This window comes from Tiliqua scincoides, chromosome 4 (genome assembly GCF_035046505.1).
Source record: "Tiliqua scincoides isolate rTilSci1 chromosome 4, rTilSci1.hap2, whole genome shotgun sequence".
NCBI lineage: Eukaryota > Metazoa > Chordata > Lepidosauria > Squamata > Scincidae > Tiliqua > Tiliqua scincoides.
The window spans coordinates 213043450-213065776 of NC_089824.1; the positions used below are offsets into that span (position 1 = coordinate 213043450).

Here is a 22327-nt window from a genome sequence, read left to right on the forward strand (position 1 = left end):
TACACGCCCCAGGCCCAGGAATGCATACAGTCCTTAACAGTGTCACATCTGGGAGGAAGATGGCCTGTTATGTAAAAATCCCCCTCCTATAGTCACAGGTTACGGAAGTATTGTGTCTTAATCTAATCACTGTTTAAGCATCTCCTACAGTACTATATGCAAACTTGAACTGCCTTCAATGATTCTGGTGCTGAAATTCTGTTTCTGATTCATTGTATTGTACCTATATCCTGTATTTTTTCCACACAGTCTTTGTTAAATTGCCTTTCTAGGAAGCCAGCCATCACCCCTGACTGAATTTTGCTGATAACTGATACGTACATCCTGATCCCCATTCAAACATATACATATGAAAGCATTACTCCAAGCACCCAGCATTTAGTTAAGCAACCAGCAATCAAGCTCAGTATCTCCCAGTCCCTTATAAGAGAGGGCTTCCTCTCTCATACACACTCTCTCTCCAAGACCCAACACATATGTGTTGTGTCAGAAAGTCCTCTCCACAGGACTCCCCCCTCCAACTGCTCTACAGGACAGGTAACTATCTTGCGCATGGAACACTTTCCCTTGCCCCCCCTTTCCTCCCCTTCTATCCCCATCTTTAGTTAGCAGCTGGGATTCATAGCAGGGACCCCTAAAATCCTTCCCTACAACCCCCTTCCTTTTTCTGATTTCCTTCTTCACACGCAACCACCATGAAAGCTAGGTACACTGTATTCAAGCATTAGGATCAAGAAACATACCCTTATCAATTCTCCATGTGCATTATGTTTACCTTTGTTCTTTTGTAATAAACCATAATCTTTTATTGAAAGTTATCTTTCTCTCAGTCTCCTCTTTAAGCAAAAGGGAATTTCTCTGCATTACACCATTGTTATCCAGCCTATGATCCTAATGTTCCAATAAGGGCAGTGTAATAATTCCCCTAAACAAAACAGCTCTTTTAGTAACAGGCGTGCTCCAGGAACTCTTTGGCTTGAGGATCTGCTTACAATGAAGGCGTGGATGGGAGCTCAGGGACACAGCTGCAGGGCTACAGCTGTTGCAGAAGTGGTGCCCACCTCCATTGCCCCCCCACTCTGTTTCACCCCCTTCCTCTTTGGGAAGGGGCCCTAAAGAAACTTTGTACCCCCTGATAGAATTCCTCTTGGAAGCCCTGGCTGTTCCCCTTGTGCAAGCGTGCCTGAGTGAATTTGTTTCAGTGAAATGGCATCGTGGGATCAATAAGGATCCCAGTTAAAAGGGATGGTGTGAAATGCTGCATACCCAAAGTAGCAGGGGTTTTACTGACCCCCAACAGGGTGACAATTCTCATTTAATAATACAATTGCTTGTTGAAGCAGCAGTTACAATAAAGTGGAGTTAACCATTCAATATTTTAATTCAAAATCTCAAGGAGGTAGAAGATTAAAGGAAAAAATATGATTTTTGGAGGCTTGTGAGACCTTGAACATTAAGGTGGTCATAGGCATTTATGATCTATCAGCAATAATCTTTAATGTAATTTTGTCTGTATGCATTAAATTGTAAAAATTGTAAAATGTGGTTTTTAAAAAATCTAAGCAAACCCATTAGTTTGATCAGGGCTTATTTGGCCCCAATATTGAATTATAAAGTGTTCTTTATAAGAATAGGAGGAGTAAAGAGTCTTACTATTGCAGTATAACACCCTGATCATATTTTTCTTTCCACCGGTGGAAGTGAGAGGATGCCAGCGGAAGTGACTTTCAGCCAGCAAGCACAATGAGGCTATAATCCTATCCACACTTACCTGGGAGTAAGCCCCATTGACTATAATGGGACTTCCTTTTGAGTAGACAAGCATAGGATTGGGCTCTATGGCAGCTAGCACTATGGCATGTGAGCTGGTGGAGAGGCCGCCATCCACTGGTGCCCGTTGGGAGTGTCAGAGTGGGAAGGGGTGGTTCAGTCCACTTGCATGTGCAGTATCCTATGCTCCTTCCCTCTCCCTTGGTTCTGCATCGGTATAAGGGCTGGCACAGAGGCGACCCATTGGGGAAGTGAAGCTTGACCCAGAGTATTTGAACAAATGTTCTCTTACCCTGAGGAAACCTCCATGACTGCCCACCATAAGATGCACCTTGCACTCAGTTGGCATGACTGCATCAGTGGGACACAGGTTTTGAGAGGATTGGGTTGTAAGTCTGGGGATAAGGTTAATGTTAATAAAAGCTCTTGTTTTGTAGCTCTTCAATAATGTATCGTACAATGTATCTCTGAAATATTTAATCAGCGGACATGGTGTGGATGAGTACCCAGAATTTGGATTGTTTTCAATTGAGGATGATGCCAGTGGACGTATCTACGTGCACCGTCCTGTTGATCGAGAGAATACACCTTTCTTCATGGTAATTACAGTCAAGAAAATCAGTTAAGCAACTGGTGCTTCCTTTGTTTCATTTCTGATAGAAAACACTTTAAATAACAGTGCCTGGAGTCCTTAAAATATTGGGCATACCCAGTGATCAATGAATAGTAGCATATTTAACCATTGATTGGTGTCAGGCGTTTGCCTTCCAGCACGTATGAAGTGCATGCATGTCTAGGCAAAATGCTTGCATGTACAAGAGGAGGCATACAGCAGCTGACCTTCCATTGTTTCAAAGGGGCAAATGCCCTGAGTGTGGAGTCCGACGCAGTCAGAAACTGTGCCGAAAGCACAGTTTAAGAGCCCAGGGAAGCTTCAGTAGGCTTCCCCGGTGCATCCTGTAGTTGCATGAAGCTCCAGGCGCTCTAGGTAGGTGGGGGGGGGGTGGCTTCATGCTGGGGGGCTGTCTTGCCACAGCTTCTCCCCACTGGGCCTCATGCCCGCTTAAGGCTGATTAGTTTCCCTTGTTAAACTCACAAGTGCAGCAAGCAAAATTCAGAGTCCAGTCCCAGTCCACAGATTCCAAGTAAGTCAGTCCAATCAGTTAAAGTTGCCAAACCGGAGTCCAGAGCCAATAAGCTGAGTCACAGTCCGAGGTCAGATTCCCGTCCCGTCCCGTCCCGTCCTCCAACCTACACTCCTTCTACAACCCACAGTCTTTAGTTTCTCCAGGTGCTGTTTATATCCTTCTAGGTTCACTTTAGCCTCTAGTGGCTGCAGCTGTGCAGCACACCTCCCGCTACCACCTGGGCTTTAACCCTGCATTTACTTGGAGCAAGAGGCACTGTGGACACCACACCCTATCTCCTTGGTGATATCTTCTGTGATGTCACTACAGGGGCGCTATCATGGGCCTTAGCCCCAGGTGCCCCAAGGGGAGCTACGCTACTGTAGGCATGTACAAGAGTAGGTATATATACCTACTCTAGGTATATATACTAGGTATATATACTCTAGTATACCTACCTACTTCTAGGTACCTACTCTAGGTATATATACCTATATAGGTATATATACCTAGAGTATATAGTAGGTAGGTATAGTATAGTATAGTATATAGTAGGTAGGTATATATACCTATAGTAGGTATATAAATACTGTTACTACTACTACTACTACTAATAATAATAATATATAAGAGTAGGAGAAACTGAAAGCGATGTTTTTAATGCCTTATAAGGCATTAGGAGGCCTGGGGAAGCCCTAAAGGACCCTACCTACAAAAAGCCTAATATTGTTTGTAAAGTAACTGAGGGCCAAATCCTATCCATCCTTCCAGTGCCAATGCAGCTTCTATGCAGCTCAGAGGTAAGGGGATAAACATTCCCTTGAGAGCTCACCTTGACTGTCCCATTAGCACAGCCGCATCAGTGCAGGAAAGTTGGATAGACTTAGGATTGGGCCCTAAGTCTATTGGTTATGCTGTTCATATTTCTTAGCAAGCAAAATGAACTTGCTGCGACATGTCCAGTACTAGAATGCATTATGCCTGAAAGGTCTGAAAAACCCAGCCTTTAAATCCATATAAAAACATCTTTGCGCCACTCTGCATCATGATGTTGAATAGGATTATCATACTTGTCACCATATCAAATCTGCTTACGAATGAAGCAACTTCTGTCCTTACACATTTCTAACTTGGTTTCCGTGTTGATTTTCCTGTGTCAGATACGTTTTGATGTTGCAGATCGAAAGACTGGGGTGATTGTGGACAGATCTTTATTCTTCAACATTAAAATTAAAGACATAAATGATAATTCACCTGAGTTCCTCAAGAAGGAATTTAATATCACTGTGAAAGAAAACCACAAGAGAGGTGAGTATCTTCAAGATGGTGAATAGGATCAGAGGCAAAATGATTCCTCCTAATGCGTTTTACAATATGATTGATATTTTTCATTGAACTCCTAGGGCTAGTTCTCCTCTATTTTTTTATAAACACACAGGTAGTTACTGATATCCGTCAGGCATTTTGGAGGACCTGGATTAGCAGTGATGTGTCATACAGTAGTTCCCATGATAGGAACATAGGAAGCTGCCTTATCCTGAGTCAGACCATTGGTCCATCTAGTTCACTGTTGTCCACACTGCAGTGACATGATCACAGTGACTGACAAAAGTGCTTCTACAGTGACAGGAACTGCTGCCAGATATATTTGTAGTTGCCTAATTCATACAATCAGTTCTGTCTTTGTTAATTTTTCTCTGGTCATGGTTATGTATATGATCATGATCATTTATACATGATGTTATTTATAAACCTATGCTTAAACAAGTTTAGGGAGTGAAGAAAAACTTCAATTCCTGTTGGAACATTGCATGCAAAACCACCTTTTTGCCTAGTCAGGCCCTGTTCACACATACGTGATAACCGTTCCATGACATCAAGTGATGTCTTGCATGTGTGAAAGGCATCTTCCATCCCATTGCAAAGGACTTGCTATAACTACTTCTCTTTTCTCTAATCCTAGATGAGCCAGTTTTTAATGTCACTGCCTATGACAAAGATGAAAATGGCACTGCCAATTCTCGGGTAGCGTATTCTCTGTTGTCTCAAACACCTCGTTTGAAAGAACCTATCTTCACTGTGAATTCCTTCAGTGGCCTAATATATATTTCAGGATGCTCAGATTATGAGGTAAAGCACTTGTAGACATTAATATGAAAGTTGCATGCGAGATCATTTGGCATATATAATCTCCAGTTGAATGATTTGGTTGTAAGGAGCTTGAAGGCTTTACCTTCAGACGTTTTTGTTTTCGCAGTACGTCAGTCTTTACATTTCATCCACGGTGACAGAGTTTCCTCTGCGAAACTTGCTTTCCTGCACCCTGCCCAAAGTATGTTATGAAAACAAATACGGGCGCAATCCTAACCAACTTTCCAGCACTGGCATAGCTGTGCCAGTGGGGCATGCGCTGCATCCTGCTGTCAGGGGGTAGTCATGGAGACCTCCTCAAGGTAAGGCAATGTTTGTTCCCTTACTTGGAGTTGCATTGCTCTTATGTCAGTGCTGGAAAGTTGGTTAGGATTGCAGCCTACATCTTGCTAATGTAATTGGTGGATGAAGTGATGGCCTTAAACCAGAGGTCAGCCTGGACATATTTCAATTCCAGTAGGTGAACTTGGGCCAGTCACCTTGGTTCAGCCTGTTCTAACTCATGGACTTATGGTGAGAGATGCCACCCTGAGATTCTTGGAAGATGGGTGGTAAATAACTATGAATCACTATGGTAAATCACTATGAATACTGCATTAAGTGCCTATACAAATTCACATCAAGGAATGTGATCACATCCTTTGATCACAAATTCACATCATGGAATCAAGAAGCAGGGCTGTGTTCTTGCACCAACCTTGTTTGGGATTTTCTTCGCTGTCCTGCTGAAGCATGCCTTTGGAACCGCAACAGAAGGCATCTATCTCCGGACCAGATCAGACGGAAAGCTCTTCAACCTCTCCAGACTGAGAGCAAAGTCCAAAGTCCAGCTGAAATGTCTGTGTGACTTCCTCTTTGCCAACGATGCAGCTGTCACTACCCACTCTGCCAAAGATCTCCAGCAGCTCATGGATCGTTTTAGCAAGGCCTGCCAAGATTTTGGACTGATGATCAGCCTGAAGAAAACACAGGTCATGGTTCAGGATGTGGACTCACCTCCCTGCATTACAATCTCTGCGCATGAACTGGAGGTTGTCCATGACTTTGTGTACCTTGGCTCAACAATCTCTGACACTCTTTCTCTCGATACCGAACTAAACAAACGCATCGGTAAAGCAGCTACCACGTTTTCCAGACTCACAAAGAGAGTCTGGTCCAACAAGAAGCTGACGGAACATACCAAGATCCAGGTCTACAGAGCTTGCTTCCTGAGTACACTTCTGTACTGCAGCGGGTCATGGACTCTTCGCTCACAACAGGAGAGGAAACTGAATGCTTTCCACATGCGCTGCCTCCGACGCATCTTCGGCATCACCTGGCAGGACAAAGTTCCTAACAACACAGTCCTGGAATGTGCTGGAATCCCTAGCATGTATGCACTGCTGAAACAGAGATGCCTGCGTTGGCTCGGTCATGTCGTGAGAATGGATGATGGCCGGATCCCAAAGGATCTCCTCTATGGAGAACTCGTGCAAGGAAAGCGCCCTACAGGTAGACCACAGCTGCGATACAAGGACATCTGCAAGAGGGATCTGAAGGCCTTAGGAGTGAACCTCAACAAGTGGGAAACCCTGGCCTCTGAGCGGCCCGCTTAGAGGCAGGCTGTGCAGCATGGCCTTTCCCAGTTTGAAGAGACACTTGGCCAACAGTCTGAGGCTAAGAGGCAAAGAAGGAAGGCCCATAGCCAGGGAGACAGACTAGGGACAGACTGCACTTGCTCCCGGTGTGGAAGGGATTGTCACCCCCGGATTGGCCTTTTCAGCCACATTAGACGATGTTCCAAAACCACCTTTCAGAGCGCGATACCATAGTCTCCCGAGACTGAAGGTTGCCAACATGCTAAATTCACATCATTTAGCAAATCACTTTGCTTAATGCAGTGCCTCTTAGATTGAGCTATAATAATGGCAACCACTATAAAGGTGCAGCCACTAAACACATTCCACAGAACTCAGTGGTAGCAAATAGTCAGTAGGAGTATCAGGAGTTCCTGATGGGGACCTTTCACCAATGATGCTACACCTGTAAAATCCCAACTCTACTATATCCTGGTTACAAATTAGAAGACATCTGTTTACAATCAAACAAGTCTGTCCTGTTTGCAGGATTAACGTATTTCCAAATTCCTTGAAAGTAATACAGGTTGGGCATCCCTTATTCAGAATTTTGAAATTCAAAGTATTTCAAAAACCACAACTTTTTTGAGCACCAGCATGACACGCAAGTGGAAAATTCTGCACCTAACCTCATGTGACATGTTGCACAAAATTATTAAAAATGTATAAAATTACCTTCAGGTTATGTGTATAAGGTTTATATGGAACATAAATGAATTTCATGTTTAAATTTGGACCCCATTCCCAAGATATCTCATTAGATATATGCAGGTTTTCCAAAATACAGAAAAATTCAATATCCACAATGCTTCTGGTACCAAGGACTTCAGGTAACAGATGCCCAAACTGTACTCTCTCTGGGCTAGCTCTGGTGCTGGGCTGGTGCTAAGCCCCAGAAACATGCCTTATGGGATGTTTGCAACAGTGCATGCCAGCAATAAGCCGGCACGCAGAGTTCAGCTCTGAGACCTCAATCCTATCCAATTTTCTAGTGCCAGTGCTACTGTGCCTATGGGGTATGCACAGCTTTCTGTGTTGGGGAGGCAGCCTTGGAGGCCTCCTCAAGGTATGGGAACACTTGTTCCCTTACCTTGGGACTGCATTGTGGCTGCCCCAGTGCTGGAAACTTGGATAGGATTGGGCCCTGAGTCCCCTACCAGTAGCATGGTGTGCCTTGGCAAAAAACTGATGGTGTGCCTTGACAATTTTAGCACCTTGTCAGTGTGCCATGAAAAGAAGAAGGTGGAAGACTGCTGTTCTAGAACAATGAATGAGTAATAACATTCTGCTATATTAATATTTTTAAGACTGCAAGAACTTTCAAACTTTTGATCAGAGCCACAGACCATGGAGATCCACCACGGTCATCAACAGCAACAGTAAACGTTGCAATGGAGGATTCCAACTTCAACTTGCCTGTATTTACCCAAGAAAATGTAAGAATGTCACACTAGAGATGTATCTAACAATGGGCAATAACAGATTGGGAGAAGTCAGCTAGGGCTGAGTCATGATGTGCAGAGGTTTGTCTTATGAGGGCCGACATTCAAGGCTGCTGCAGGGGTAATCTTCTGTTCATGGTCCACAGATATACAAAAACGTATTCAGAATAAACAAAAGTATATCATGCAAGTGGAGAAAAAAATGGCAAATTATTTTGAAATTCTCCATTTTGCAGTTAAAATTCTAAAACAAGTCCTTTAGAATGCATAGTTCAGAAGGAGTCTTGCAGGTCATAAGAACATAAGCTCTGCTGGGTCTGGCCAAAGGCCTTTCTAGTCCAGCGTTCTGTTTCCCACCAGGGCCCACCAATTGCCCCAGGAAAGTCCACATACCAGAGAGAGAGAGAGAGAGAGAGAGAGAGAGAGAGATACTTTTCTCCCTTATAGTAGAAGAACAAAGTGACTTTACATATGTTGGCCTAATGTGCATTGGCAGGCCCAGTTCCAAATTTGAAATGATATTGCTGACTCAAGAAGATCATTATTTAGAATCACTGATTTATTTCTTGGAATCCAATGTATCCTGATTATCTAATGTACGATCGAGTGGGACCTAATTAGCAGGGCTCTGCATACCACTTGTTAACCTTCTGCACCCAACTCTGAAGCAGCATCTCTGAGGGCAGGAAATGTTTGTACATTTTTGTAAGGACTCTCAGGTGCCCTTAGAGTGGCAAGGCCTGGCTCTTTCCTTCTGAAGCTTCTTGCATGGGCTTTGCTATAATCAGCTAAAAAAGTGTCCAGTTTGCCTAGTGGGATGATGGGAAAGTGGGATAATAGGAAAATTCTAGTCCTTTCTTCACCCTATTGAGGCAGCACCATCACTGCACTCAGTTAGCCTGGGTTCAGCACCTCCAGCCATGTTTTGTAAGGCTGTTGATGTGTATTAGCCAGAAAGGGGGTGTGGGGGAGATTGTATATTGCACCTCCTCCTCTGGACCTTGTTGGTAGAAGCCACTCTGCCCACTGTCAGTTCCCGCATTGTCCCTGATTACAGCATTTTACTTTTGCAAAAGAATTAGTGTCAGCTGTTTGACTGTCTAAAGCAGGGGTGTCAAACATAAGGCCCAGGGGCCAGATGCGGCCCACGGAAGCTTTTTATTCGGCCCTCAGGCTCTCAGCTGCTGAGCAGCACTGAGGTATTATTGCTGTAAGGGCAGCCCACATGAAATTTGGGCTCTCCCATATCTAGAAATATGATCAAAATTTGCATATATTCTCTTCTGTCATTTGCAGCTAATGAGTTCCTAAGTGAGAAAAAGTGCTTATTTTTGGTTATGGCCTGTTTAATGACATCACTTCCTGCCTAATGACATCACTTCCAGCCCTCAGCAGGCATTATGAATGCTGTTTGGCCGTCAGTATGAAACAAGTTTGACACCCCTGGTCTAAAGGCAAAGGGATGGACCATAGGGGTGGAGGTGAAGCTTGCTCATGGCTGCAAGTGACCAGTCAGTGCTGCTGCCTAGATAGTCCCATCCTGCAGTGAGATAGGAAGAAGGGATGTTGGGGCCTGCTCTTTATGCATCTGGATTCCCTTTTTGTTCCTTCCCAGTATCTAGTCAATATCCCAGAAGGCAAAACAGCGCACGATATCCTCCGTCTCAGCGTGGAAGATAAAGATTCTCCCAACACACCTGCTTGGAGAGCAAAGTATCAGATAGTGAGAGGAAATGAAAAAGAGAACTTCATCATCCAGACAGATCCTGATACCAATGAAGGGATTTTAAGCATTGTTAAGGTGACAAAGCTATCAATACTGTGAGAGAATCATTCCATGATAAAGCAAGTCAGAAATTACTAATGAAATATTTCTTCTTTCATTGGTGGTGGTCTTTTTAGCCTCTGATCTATGATGGCACCTCTGAGAGGAAACTTGTCATTTCTGTGGAGAATGAAGAACTACTCTTCACGTGTTACAGAGGCCAAGTGAGGAGCCATCCCATATCCCCTCGCAAAGCTTCTGTGAGCATTAATGTCACAGATGGAAATAATGCTCCGGAATTTACTCCTTCTGTCCTCCTCTTTCATCAAGAGGAAGAGTTGCTGCCAGGGACCTTCCTTGTCCAGTACACAGCTACAGATCTGGACATTCCCCCAAACGCCATCAGGTAGGCAAATATGGCTGGAAATTCTCAACTCTCTATCTTCATAAATGTACATGATAATTAAAATCTTCTGAAAAGACTTCCTGAGGGTGTCACACCTACAAACGTTTCACTTTCTATGGGTGTCCAAATGATATTGTTTCCCTAAAACTAGGGAATTTAATTCCCAGGGAACTTCACTCATCTCCAACTTATTTTTAGACACAGTATAAAAGTCTCCCTGTTTCCCAGGGTTTTGGAGAATTGAGACAATCTCAGGATTTGACTGATGATGCTGTTTATTCTGGTGTGTTCGGTCTTTCTGCTGTTTGGTTTTACTGTTTGGCTTACATGTTAGTAATAGTCTGCTGCTCTGTATGACAGTAAGAACATAAGAACAGCCCCACTGGATCAGGCCATAGGCCCATCTAGTCCAGCTTCCTGTATCTCACAGTGGCCCACCAAATGCCCCAGGGAGCACACCAGATAACAAGAGACCTGCATCCTGGTGCCCTCCCTTGCATCTGACATAGCCCATTTATAAAATCAGAAGGTTGCACAAACACATCATGTCTTGTAACCCGTAATGGATTTTTCCTCCAGAAACTTGTCCAATTCCCTTTTAAAGGCATCTAGGCCAGATACCATCACCACATCCTGTGGCAAGGAGTTCCACAGACCGATCACACGCTGAGTAAAGAAATATTTTCTTTTGTCTGTCCTAACCCGCCCAACACTCAATTTTAGTGGATGTCCCCTTGTTCTGGTGTTATGTGAGAGTGTAAAGAGCATCTCCCTATCCACTCTGTCCATCCCCTGCATAATTTTGTATGTCTCAATAATGTCCCCCCTCAGGCGCCTCTTTTCTAGGCTGAAGAGGCCCAAACGCCGTAACCTTTCGTCATAAGGAGGGCTCCCAAGCCCAGTAATCATCTTAGTTGAAGCACACAGTTTTGCCTTGTGTGTTCTGTCTTGTGTGGAAATATATATTTCTTCCATTTTTAGTTTCTGTGAAGAACAGGGACACTGCTGAACTCTAAAAAGAAGAATGCTTAGGGTGGCTTACAATTTGTTAAAACCCTAAGCATGTTATAACCTGTGCTCCTGATCACAAACCTAGAATTCAGATCTTTACACACTGTATCAATGTGTGTCCAAAATATGTGCCCCACACCATTATTTCGTTCCTTCTTGACTTCCACCCCGCCCCCAACTTGTGTCTTCCTATCTCATAGTCAGGCCTAGCTTTCTTCAAGCACTTTGGGTGCCCTTGAGGGAGAAAAGCGGGATAGAAATTGAGTAAATAGTGAGTCCCCTTCAACCTCTCTGCACAGTGTGCGCTTCCCTTCAATAACATTTAAGCACATTCTGAACCTTCAATGTGCTTCACATATATGAACTTATTGTAGTCCTTGCAACCAGCCTATACTTATTAATATCCCCAAGTATTAATGGGAAGGCTGCAACTGAGAGTGACTTGTCTAAGACCACCACTTGTCTAAGACAAGACCACTTGTCTAAGTCAGCGAATGGAAGAGGCAAAAATGGAACTGAGGAGGCAGTTCTGGCCCATTCATGATGCTAACTAAGGCAGTGGCTTTAGGCAGCAGATTGGGGGGCACCCCATCTCTGCCCACATACTTGCCTCCACTGTTCTTCCTTCTCCTTTAATTCTCTGGATTGGAAAAGGAGGAGGGAATGTGGACACATGCCTGATCTTGTCTGATCTTGAAAGCTAAGCAGGGTCAGGCCTGGTTAGTACTTGGATGGGAGACTGCCTGGGAATACCAGGTGCTGTAGGCTTATACCATAGTCTTTTGAGACTGAAGGTTGCCAACCATCAATGTGGAAGGAGGAGAGTGTTGAGCTAGAACATTGGAGAGTGCGAGGAGGAAAGGCTGGCACATCATCGGGTAAGGGGGGGCAGCATTTGGCATGCTGCCCCAGGCATCAGGAGGTCTTGGGCTAGCTCTGTGGGAAGTCCTGATTCATATCCCAGTCCAGATTCACAGCCCAGTGGAGGCCACTATTCAATACCAGCTCTGACCATTGTCAGGTGATCTATTTGAAACCCTGGCTTCTGAGTCTCGAAGCTAAGCAGGGTCAGGCCCGGTTAGTACTTGGATGGGAGACCGCCTGGGAATACTGGGTGCTGTAGGCTTATACCATAGTCTTTCAAGACTGAAGGTTGCCAACCAACCTACGGGGGAGAATTTTGGGAACTTTGAGCATTTGCAGTTCTCCCTACTTATGCTCTATCAGCAGAACTATAAGTTGTGTCACATAAAGAAAGCAGCAGAGCTGCCACCCTGCTCCAGAATGATGTTCCCTTATCAATCCAAGTATGCGAGCTGGCGCTCAAACCTAATGTTCTGTCAAGTCAGGCACTCAATAGCTCTGTTGTTGACCATCTTGTCACCAGCAACATTTTTGCAGGGGCTACTTATTGGCTATATGAAATTTGGTCACCATTGCCGTGGAAGCTTGAGGAGCAAATCCTGTCAGATAGACAGTTTAGCCACTTAGAATATTCTACAACTCATTTCATTTTTTTTCTTTAAGATATAGAGTAGCTTCTGACCCAGAGGGTTGGGTGACCATCAATGAAAATTCAGGGATTGTGATGACTAGGAAAAAAGTAGATAAAGATGCTCCTGATGTGAACAACAGCATATACAACATTGTGATTCATGCCATTGATGATGGTAAGTCCTTTCTCAAGCTTCAATATCAGACCATCTTGTATTTACACGTGGGCTTTGCTGATTCAGGGTGCTAATTCATTGTGATAGACTGAAATGGAAAAGCTGTAGCTAAGGAATTAGGCTAATGAAGGTGCTTTGTGTTCCTCTAGAACAGGGGTGCTCAAACTTTCAACTTTAAGGATGCTGGACCTTTAACAAGTGTATAGAAGAGAGAATTGCAGCAGGTGCAACTTGTCATCCTACAGATGACAAGCTACACCTGCTGAAATTCTCTCTTCTATACACTTGTTAAAGGTCCAGCATCCCTAAAGTTGAACGTTTGAGCACCCCTGCTCTAGAACAGGGGTCAGTAACCACTTTAGCAAGGGGCCAGACATTTAGCAATGATGTCATTGCCAAAGTTCTGGGTTGCTGAGCTCCTGGAAACTGCAGCCTGGTGCTCAGCTTGGGAGGTTTTGCCTCCTGCCAAATTTGCTACATGCTGGACAGGAACAGTTCCAAAAGGACCAAATAACCTTGGGGGGGGGGGCGCAGGCTGGATACAGCCTCTGGGCTGCAAGTTACCAACCTCTGCTCTAGAATGATGGTGATTGCAGGTTTGATTTGAATATTTAAAGTGAAATAATTAATAATTTTTTTTCATTATAACTGTTTTGCTCTGTTTGTATTTGTCTTGTGACTTTAAATTTATTTATTTTTCTCACAAAAATTAAAAAATAAGTATAATTGTTGTTCTGTGTTGGTAAGCAATACAATGAAGATAGCATATGGCCACTTATAAATCCCATTTGATTTGAGTTGCAAACCATGTTATCCCCTCCCCCACAAGGGTTGAACTGAATCCTCTGGTCATGTATGGTGGCCTTCTTGAGGTTTGATAATTCTTGTGTGTTTTGCTCCATGCCTGGAACTACAGAGCAGTAGGGTTCTCAATCATCTGGCAGCCCACAGCACAGTTTTGGTGGGCCATAGATTATGCAGACCTGCTTTAGTTTGTGTAAAGTGCCTTGCAGACTACATATTTTTCATCTCTTGTTTCAGTGTAGTTCCAATGGATAACTGTTAATTTCTCTTCTTCTGAATTCTCCTCACATGTCCAAAAATAAGTTTAGAAACTGTCTCAGCAATGCTCCCTAGTCAACTCTAGATGCTCTATAATTTATGGTCTGCCTGTTCCTTGAGAGCCTGCAATCTAATCCAACTTGAACTATAAAGTTGACTTTGGGTTTACAAATGATCGGCTTTAAGACCATAATGGCATGGAAAAGTTTCACCAACATTCACCAGCGTTTACCTCAGAATGCCAGGTGTAGCAACTGGCATTCTGGGAGTGGCACCAGGGAGAATTCAAGGGAGTGGCACCAGGATGCAGGTCTCTTGTGCACTCCCTGAGGCATTTGGTAGGCCAGTGTGAAATGCAGGAAGCTGGACTAGCTGGGCCTTTGGCCTGATCCAGTGGGGCTCTTCCTAGGTTCTAATAAGGAGGTCTCTTTCGCAAGTCATGATCATAAGCCAATGGATGGGTGAAATCCATTTCTCATCTAAATGGCTGCTTTCAGCCCTGGAAGGTTTTAGCATCTAACGATAATACTATGTTTCCCCATTAGGTCTTCCACCACTAACTGGTACAGGCACCATCCAGCTTCATGTTTATGACATTAATGACAATCCACCCATGCTAGTTACATCTGCTTTGGAGATCTGCTATGGGAAAGGAAAAGGCCCTTTCCTTATACAAGCAGAGGACAGAGACTCCCATCCATTTGCAGAGCCTTTTATATTTGAGCTAGACGAGACCTTGCAAAATGGGAAGAATTTTTGGAACCTGGGAAAAAACTTTGGTAAGTTCTCCTGTGACTTGTGACCATGACTGTCTAGTTCAGCAGGAAATTTAACAGTACAGGGCAAACTTCTGGGTTGTGATCTGGCAGCCATTTACTTTTGGGATAGTAGGAGTTGCTACATGATATGCTTTGTAACATTCACCCATCTGTTTGCTTAGGGAAAATGTGAAATGATGATGATGATGTAGGAGTCTGCTGAAAAATGAAATACTCCTGTGTATGTCTGTGGGAATAAATTGCAGAGAACATGTTCAAGGCTGTATTCATCACCACGTGAAAACAAAAGTGTCAATGCAGGAGGTCTGGTCTAGAGGGTAGAGCCTCCATTTGGCTGAAGATTAACATCCACAAGGTCGCACCGTGCGACCTTGAAGCAGCTGGCAAGCTGCAGCTGAGCTGTTCCATCTGCTCGGAGCGTGGGAGGATGGAGGCCAGAATGTTAAACCAGATCGGAGTGTAACAGCTTGAATGTGGTGGTTCTTGAAAGAGAGAACCTTCTTTCAATTTGTAAAAATCCCTGCGTGGATTTAATAAGCCTGCCTGTGTAAACCGCCTTGAATAAAGTCTTGAATAAAGACCAAGAAAGGCGGTATATAAATACTGTATATTATTATTATTATTATTATTATTATTAATGCCTCCTTGGGGGATACAACATGAAGGTTTGGCGATGTCAGGTCTATGTTCTGGATAAGGCAGAAACACAGCCAACAAGGTGGTTCAGGAACAGGTGCAGATTGCTGGAGTCAGCAGGATCAGCAAACACCTGTGACTGCCTCACCCTGGGTGTGGCTTAGCCTACACTGATTGGCCACTCCAAATACTTAATGTTTGGTTTATTGAGCTTCCAGTGCAGTAGTAGGAGTGGAGTAGGAGACTACTGAACTGCTGCCAGTAACGTGGGAGGCTGGATGTGAGTATATACATGTTGTTACTGACCATGCACGTTCCAGGAACGTGCTGGAATCCCTAGCATGTATTCACTGCTGAAACAGAGACGCCTGCGTTGGCTCGGTCATGTCGTGAGAATGGATGATGGCCGGATCCCAAAGGATCTCCTCTATGGAGAACTCGTGCAAGGAAAGCGCCCTACAGGTAGACCACAGCTGCGATACAAGGACATCTGCAAGAGGGATCTGAAGGCCTTAGGAGTGGACCTCAACAAGTGGGAAACCCTGGCCTCTGAGCGGCCCGCTTATAGGCAGGCTGTGCAGCATGGCCTTTCCCAGTTTGAAGAGACACTTGGCCAACAGACTGAGGCTAAGAGGCAAAGAAGGAAGGCCAGGGAGACAGACCAGGGACAGACTGCACTTGCTCCCAGTGTGGAAGGGATTGTCACTCCCGGATTGGCCTTTTCAGCCACACTAGACGCTGTGCCAGAATCACCTTTCAGAGTGCGATACCATCAGTTTGGGCAAGATGCAACTGACTATGACAAACTGTTTGCACCTACCCTTCAAAACAGTTCACTGTATAGCGCTCTGGTAATAGCGGCAAAAGAGGATTATGTGATCAGACATCTTGATATAAAAACTGCTTATTTGCATGCACCTCTAAGACATACCATTTACATGCGAAAACCTACAGGAACTCCTGAAAATGATAAGAAATTCTGGTTACTTAAGAAGAGTCTATATGGGCTCAAGCAATCAGGGTCTGAATGGAACCAATGCCTTTCTAAGACACTGAAAGACAAAGGTTTCCACCAAGGTATAGCTGACCCATGTGTGTTTACCAGGGGTAAAGGCCAGCGAAAATGCATAGTGCTATGTTTCGTGGATGATTTAGCTATACTGTGCAAAACAACAGAACAAGCAAATGAACTAGTTGAGGTATTGAAAAAAGTTTACATTACGGGACATGGGTAAGATACACAAATATGTTGGGGTGGAAATTGCAGAGGTGTCTAACGGCTATAAGATCTCGCAAAGAGAAAAAATAGCCCTATTGCTAAAGAAATTCAACATGGAGCAATGTAATGGGGTGAAGACTCCTATGGTGACTGGTTTTGATAAAGATAATACACCCAGTCCCATGTTCGATACCACAATGTACAAGTCATTACTGGGGAGTCTGATGTACCTTAGCCAATGGACGAGGCCTGACATCGCTATGGCGTGCAATTTGTTAGCCAGAGCATTGAACCAACCCACGCAGAGACATTGGCTAGCAGCAAAGCGTATATTAAGGTACCTGAAACAGACAATAGACATGTCCTTGTACCTAGAACTTAAGGGTGATCTGAGACTCACCGCATATGTAGATGCAAGCTTTGCCACAGACACTGAAACTAGGCAATCTACCTCGGGAATGGCACTGTTTCTAGCTGGAGCCTTAATCGGGTGGAAAACTATGAAACAAAGACATGTGTCTTTGTCAACATGTGAATCGGAATTTGCTGCACTGAGTCTAATGTGCACCGAGCTTATTTGGCACAACCAACTGCTAATGGATCTTGGCATACAAGTGCCAAAACCCATTAACGTGATGGAAGACAATCAGGCGGCCATACAGATGGCTACGACACCTGGCGTAAGGGGGAGATCGAAACACACTGATGTGCGCTTCCATAACGTAAAGCAATGTGTTTCTGATGGTCTTATCTCCCTGACCTACTGCGAGTCCAGCCAAAACGTGGCGGACGCACTAACAAAAGTGCAATCCACAATTAAGCATCAAGAAAACTGTGTGATGCTGGGGCTAAGGGTCTGAGCAGGATAAATGTCCTGCACCAAGGAGGAGGATGTCAGGTCTATGTTCTGGATAAGGCAGAAACACAGCCAACAAGGTGGTTCAGGAACAGGTGCAGATTGCTGGAGTCAGCAGGATCAGCAAACACCTGTGACTGCCTCACCCTGGGTGTGGCTTAGCCTACAATGATTGGCCACTCCAACTACTTAATGTTTGGTCTGTTGAGCTTCCAGGGCAGCAGTAGGAGTGTAGTAGGAGACTACTGAACTGCTGCCAGTAACGTGGGAGGCTGGATGTGAGTATATACATGTTGTTACTGACCATGGAATGAACTTTGTGTAACTTGGAAAACTGATTTGGATTTGTTGTTTATGGACTGACTGCTCATTGTGCTGACTAGGACTGTTTACTGATTACTCTACTTGTGATAACCCTTGCTCTGAAATATAACCACTGCATTCAAAGAACTCTGCTGGTGTATGCTGTTTTGTGTGCCTGCTCATCCAAGGTTCCATACAACTCTTTACCAGCCAAAGGGTTGCAACTCTAACAGGCTTAAGTTGTGACTCACTCTTTGACTGGCATTGAACTGTTTTGACAGTTGCTGATCCACTGGGTTTGTTTTTTTTAATTTTGTTACTGTTTTATTTATTATTAGTTTGTAAGCTGGCTTGAGTGCAAGGAGAAAGGGGGCAAAAATTCATTGAATAAATAAACTTCAGGCCAAAGTTGCTCTGCAAAGGTCCAAAGTCTAAACACTGGATATGCACTATGCAATACTAGTAGCTTCCATGAAAAATGCTTGGCTGTGGCATGTAAAGGCTTGCTGATTAGCAAATTATTTAGGCATGCAAAAGAATGCATCTGTTTCCTCAGAGGTTTTCTAGGAAGTCTGGACCAGGATCCTTCCAACTTCCAGAATCTAAGAGGAGTTTTAATCTGGTTAGTGGTATTTGGAAGGCTTCAAGTAGCAAGTCCTCATTTGCATGGTATGCATTGTGTTGGTTTGGTTTTCTGTCCCTTCATTATGACTTTTTTAAAGCATCTCTCTTTTTACATTTTAGGTGATTCAGTTGAACTCTGGATGGTGAAAAGCCTCCCTCCTGGTGATTATTCAGTGCCTCTCCAGATTTTCGACATGCAGGGACTTTCCAGGCAGCAGACGTTGAATGTCACAGTGTGTCCCTGTATGAGTGGGGTCTCATGTGAGCAAGCCAGAAGCTCCTCATCAGTGAGTCTTGGAGGAGGTGGACTTGCTGCAATCTTGTCTGCATTCCTATTGCTGTTATGTGAGTAATGTTCCATTTTGCTTACTGGCAGAAACTGTACACGTGGATAGAGTCATGTACACAAATATATTAGCCCTGTTAGTCAGCAACTTATGTCCCAATCCTGAGCAGCCCAGTGTGTAGGGCTGTGGCGGCACCAAAATGGCTGCCACAACATCCTGAGTGCGCCAGGCAGCTGCTGACGGCTCCTTCGGGGAAGGGGACTTTTGTCCCCTTCCCCCACGTAAGGAAAGTAGCTCTGCAATGGGGTTACGTGACTCTGCACCCGCTATTGAGCTGTCGCAGAGTTCCATGTTGAGCTGAGAGGCTCAACGTTGGGCTCCAGTTCTGGAGGAGCTGAGCTCTGCTGGTCTCGCTCTCTCCATCCCTGCTCCCTTGCTGCCATCCTTCCTCCCTGCCCTATCCCCACCCTCCCCCTAAGCCCTAACTAACCTCTCCACCGCCAGTGGAGAGAACTAACCGCTAACTAACCTCTCCACTACCAGGCAGTGGATTGCCAGCCTCCTACCAGTGCTGACCTATTGTGGGCTCACTCTGGGCCAGCTCCAGTGCTTGGCTGGCACTAACCCTTGCAAATATGCTTTATGGCACGCTTGCGACAGTGTGTACCAGCAGTAAGCCAGCGCGCCGAGCTCAGGATTGGGCTCATAATAACATGTGTTGCATTTCAGTTTAAAGTCCTGCTCAGTACTCCCTCACCTGCAGTAATGAGATGTTTGGGCATTTTCAGTTCAGAACCATGATTGTGGAACATGGATAGATCTCTTGATAGGGAGTGTGTGACATAGCTCATAATTTCTCTCTCTTGTTATGCAGTGGGTGTAGGTCTGCTACTGTGGTGTTCCTGCAGGTTCCAGACTAAGAAAGAATCTCCCTACATTCCTTATCAAGAAGGCAACCAGACTCTGGTCCATTACAATGAGGAAAGCCAACATACTTTGTCTCAGGTGAGTGACAGTATTTTTGCAAATTCTGCACATCTGAGACCTCAGAAATTCCAGGGACAGCTCTACTGGGTTTGGTGTCCTTTGAATGAGAGAGCACTGGAGTCTTACAGTGTCCTCATAATAACCGCTTTATTTGCAGATAAAAAGGCAAAGTAAAATAGAGGCAAACAGAAATCCTTCAACAGGCAGTCGATCCCCAGAGAGCACTTCTGCAGTCCTGTTTCAAGGCTGTACACTCTTACTCAACTAACTCCTCAGTGTTCTCACCGCCTTTCTTTTTCTTCTGTGTTCCTGCAGCATTCTAAGTGCTGCTTTGCGTATGTTCAACTAACCTAGTGCTGGTTTGAGATCCCATTTGAGCTGGTGGACTGTCTAGGGAAAAAAAATCAATGGGTATTACTGTGAAGAAATATTCAGCTTCTTTTTCAAATTCCCAACTTGCAGCAGTTGTTGCTTTAGATAAAAGCACAGTGAGACAGTGTTCCTTCCAGGAGGTCCATGCCAGTGTATACACCATTTCAGTGGCAGTGTGGTGGTGTCTACCAGCAGTCGGTAATATTGTCATACATCAATGCTGGACTTGATGAAAGCTGAGCTCCGAGCTCCATGGAGCTCAGTTTCAAGGGAGCACTGGTGATAGACACTCAAATTCTCAGCAATACCCAAAGACATCTTGGGGAGATCTATTTGCATCCTAGCGCTTGTCCATGTTGTCTGGCTTTATAAAATCATATTTTGAAGTAACACTTGGCCAACAGTCTGAGGCAAAGAGGCAAAGAAGGAAGGCCCATAGCCAGGGAGACAGACCAGGGACAGACTGCACTTGCTCCCAGTGTGGAAGGGATTGTCACTCCCGGATTGGCCTTTTCAGCCACACTAGACGCTGTGCCAGAACCACCTTTCAGAGCGCGATACCAGAGTCTTTTGAGACTGAAGGTTGCCAAATATCAATATCAATATTTTGAAGTAAACAATGGCACAATTTTGCCGAGATAACTAGTTCATCCCAATTACTGGCTAATATTTGAGTGGCTCACCAATGTCCCTTTGCTCCAGTTCACACAAACATCCGTCTGAAGTCCTGTACTTACAGTGGGGACACTGTGGGCCCAATCCTAACCAACTTACCAGCTTTGGTGTAGCCACAGTGCATCCGCACATGTTCCCTTACCTTGAGGAATCCCCAGTGACTTCCCCTCTGCGACAGAATGCAGTGCACACCCCATTGGTACAACTGCACCAGCACTGGAAAATTGGATAGGATTGGGCCCTCAGTCTCTCATCATGTGGTATGTGAGGTAACATGACCAGAAATGTACACATGCTCCACACCATATCATAAAAGTAACTGTGTGCACAGTCTTGATGCTTGATGTTGATCTAAATGCCTGTCTAGGACTTCTAGGCAGTTACGAGATTCAGTATGAACCAGATCCACATTTTTAAAAATTGTAAATCATACATTGCATATTTTTGGTCTCTTGTAGTAATTTCATTAAAACTTGTTGCCTTGGTTTACCATCTAGGATGTACCTGATGCAGTGGATCATGCAACACAATCCCAAGTGTATACACAAATTTCAAAAGGAAAGCCCCAGATGGTTAAGGTAATCACAGAACTCCAAACTGGAATGTCCTTTTCCTCTTCTTCATACTTGCTTCCCATCACCATAGGTGCCACTCACTGAGGCATGCTCTCGCACCAACTGCATTGAAATGAGTGGTGTTTGCAGAAGAATCTTTGGCAGTGTTACTGGGCTTGCTTTTAAAATGTGTAACATGTTCACTTGAGGGTAACTTATTGTGTGTGGAGGGACAAGGCTGGTGACTCTTGGCGCAACTCAGTAGAATGGCATGAAAAGAGAAGGGAGGCACAACAATAGATAACTTTTTATTGTTGAGATAAAAATACAGTAACTGGGAGGGGGAGTAAAAAAAAAATGCCTACTATGTATTTGTTTGCACAAGTTGGCCTCAATGACAGCAGTTGCTAGGTAGAAGGAAGAGAGAGGAGAAATCCTTATAGGGAAAAGGGAGCATGTAATGGTGCCAGCAAAGGAGGGGAACAGGCTCTAGGGAAATCAGGGGGGTTACCCAGGGGGAATAGGGATAAAAGTACAAAGAGTTTTGCAGAAGTGCAAGTGGGCGGGGGGGGGGGGAGACAAGGGCTTGAGGAAAATAAAAGTAGGAAAGCACCAAGTTCCAGTTGCAGTGCAAGAGTGTGGCTGAGTCTTTGCTCTTTCTAGCCTGAACTATGGCTGCAGGTTCAGGCTGCAGTCATAAGGTTACCAGACAGAAAGGGGGACAGAGTGCCTATACCTTTAATCATTGCATAGAAGAGGGAATTTTGGCAGATGCAGCTCAACCTGGAAGGGTTTAAAAAGCTGCACCTACCAAAATTTCCTCTTCTATGCAATGGTTAACGGTTTAAGTATTCTGTCTCTGTTTGTTACTGGAGCTTGGTGGTTTGATTCTGTTGAACCACTGCTTCGGCAACTGCATTGGCTGCCCATTCATTTCCAGGCCCAATTCAAGGTGCTTTAAAGTCTTGACGATGTGGGCCAGGTTATCTGAGGGACCGCCTTCAACCATATATTC

General features: G+C 44.5%; 1 protein-coding gene across 1 annotated transcript in view; it reads left to right on the forward strand.

Moving 5' to 3' along the window:
• CDH26 (cadherin 26) overlaps nt 1–22327 on the forward strand; it is a 48655-nt gene that overhangs the window by 19764 nt on the left and 6564 nt on the right. Inside the window, exons 4-13 of the mRNA XM_066624722.1 lie at nt 2208–2369; nt 4058–4205; nt 4861–5027; nt 7972–8100; nt 9722–9907; nt 10009–10277; nt 12816–12958; nt 14566–14799; nt 18558–18782; nt 19599–19729. Coding sequence (XP_066480819.1) covers nt 2208–2369; nt 4058–4205; nt 4861–5027; nt 7972–8100; nt 9722–9907; nt 10009–10277; nt 12816–12958; nt 14566–14799; nt 18558–18782; nt 19599–19729 — 1794 coding nt within the window. The remainder of the gene's footprint in view (nt 1–2207; nt 2370–4057; nt 4206–4860; nt 5028–7971; nt 8101–9721; nt 9908–10008; nt 10278–12815; nt 12959–14565; nt 14800–18557; nt 18783–19598; nt 19730–22327) is intronic.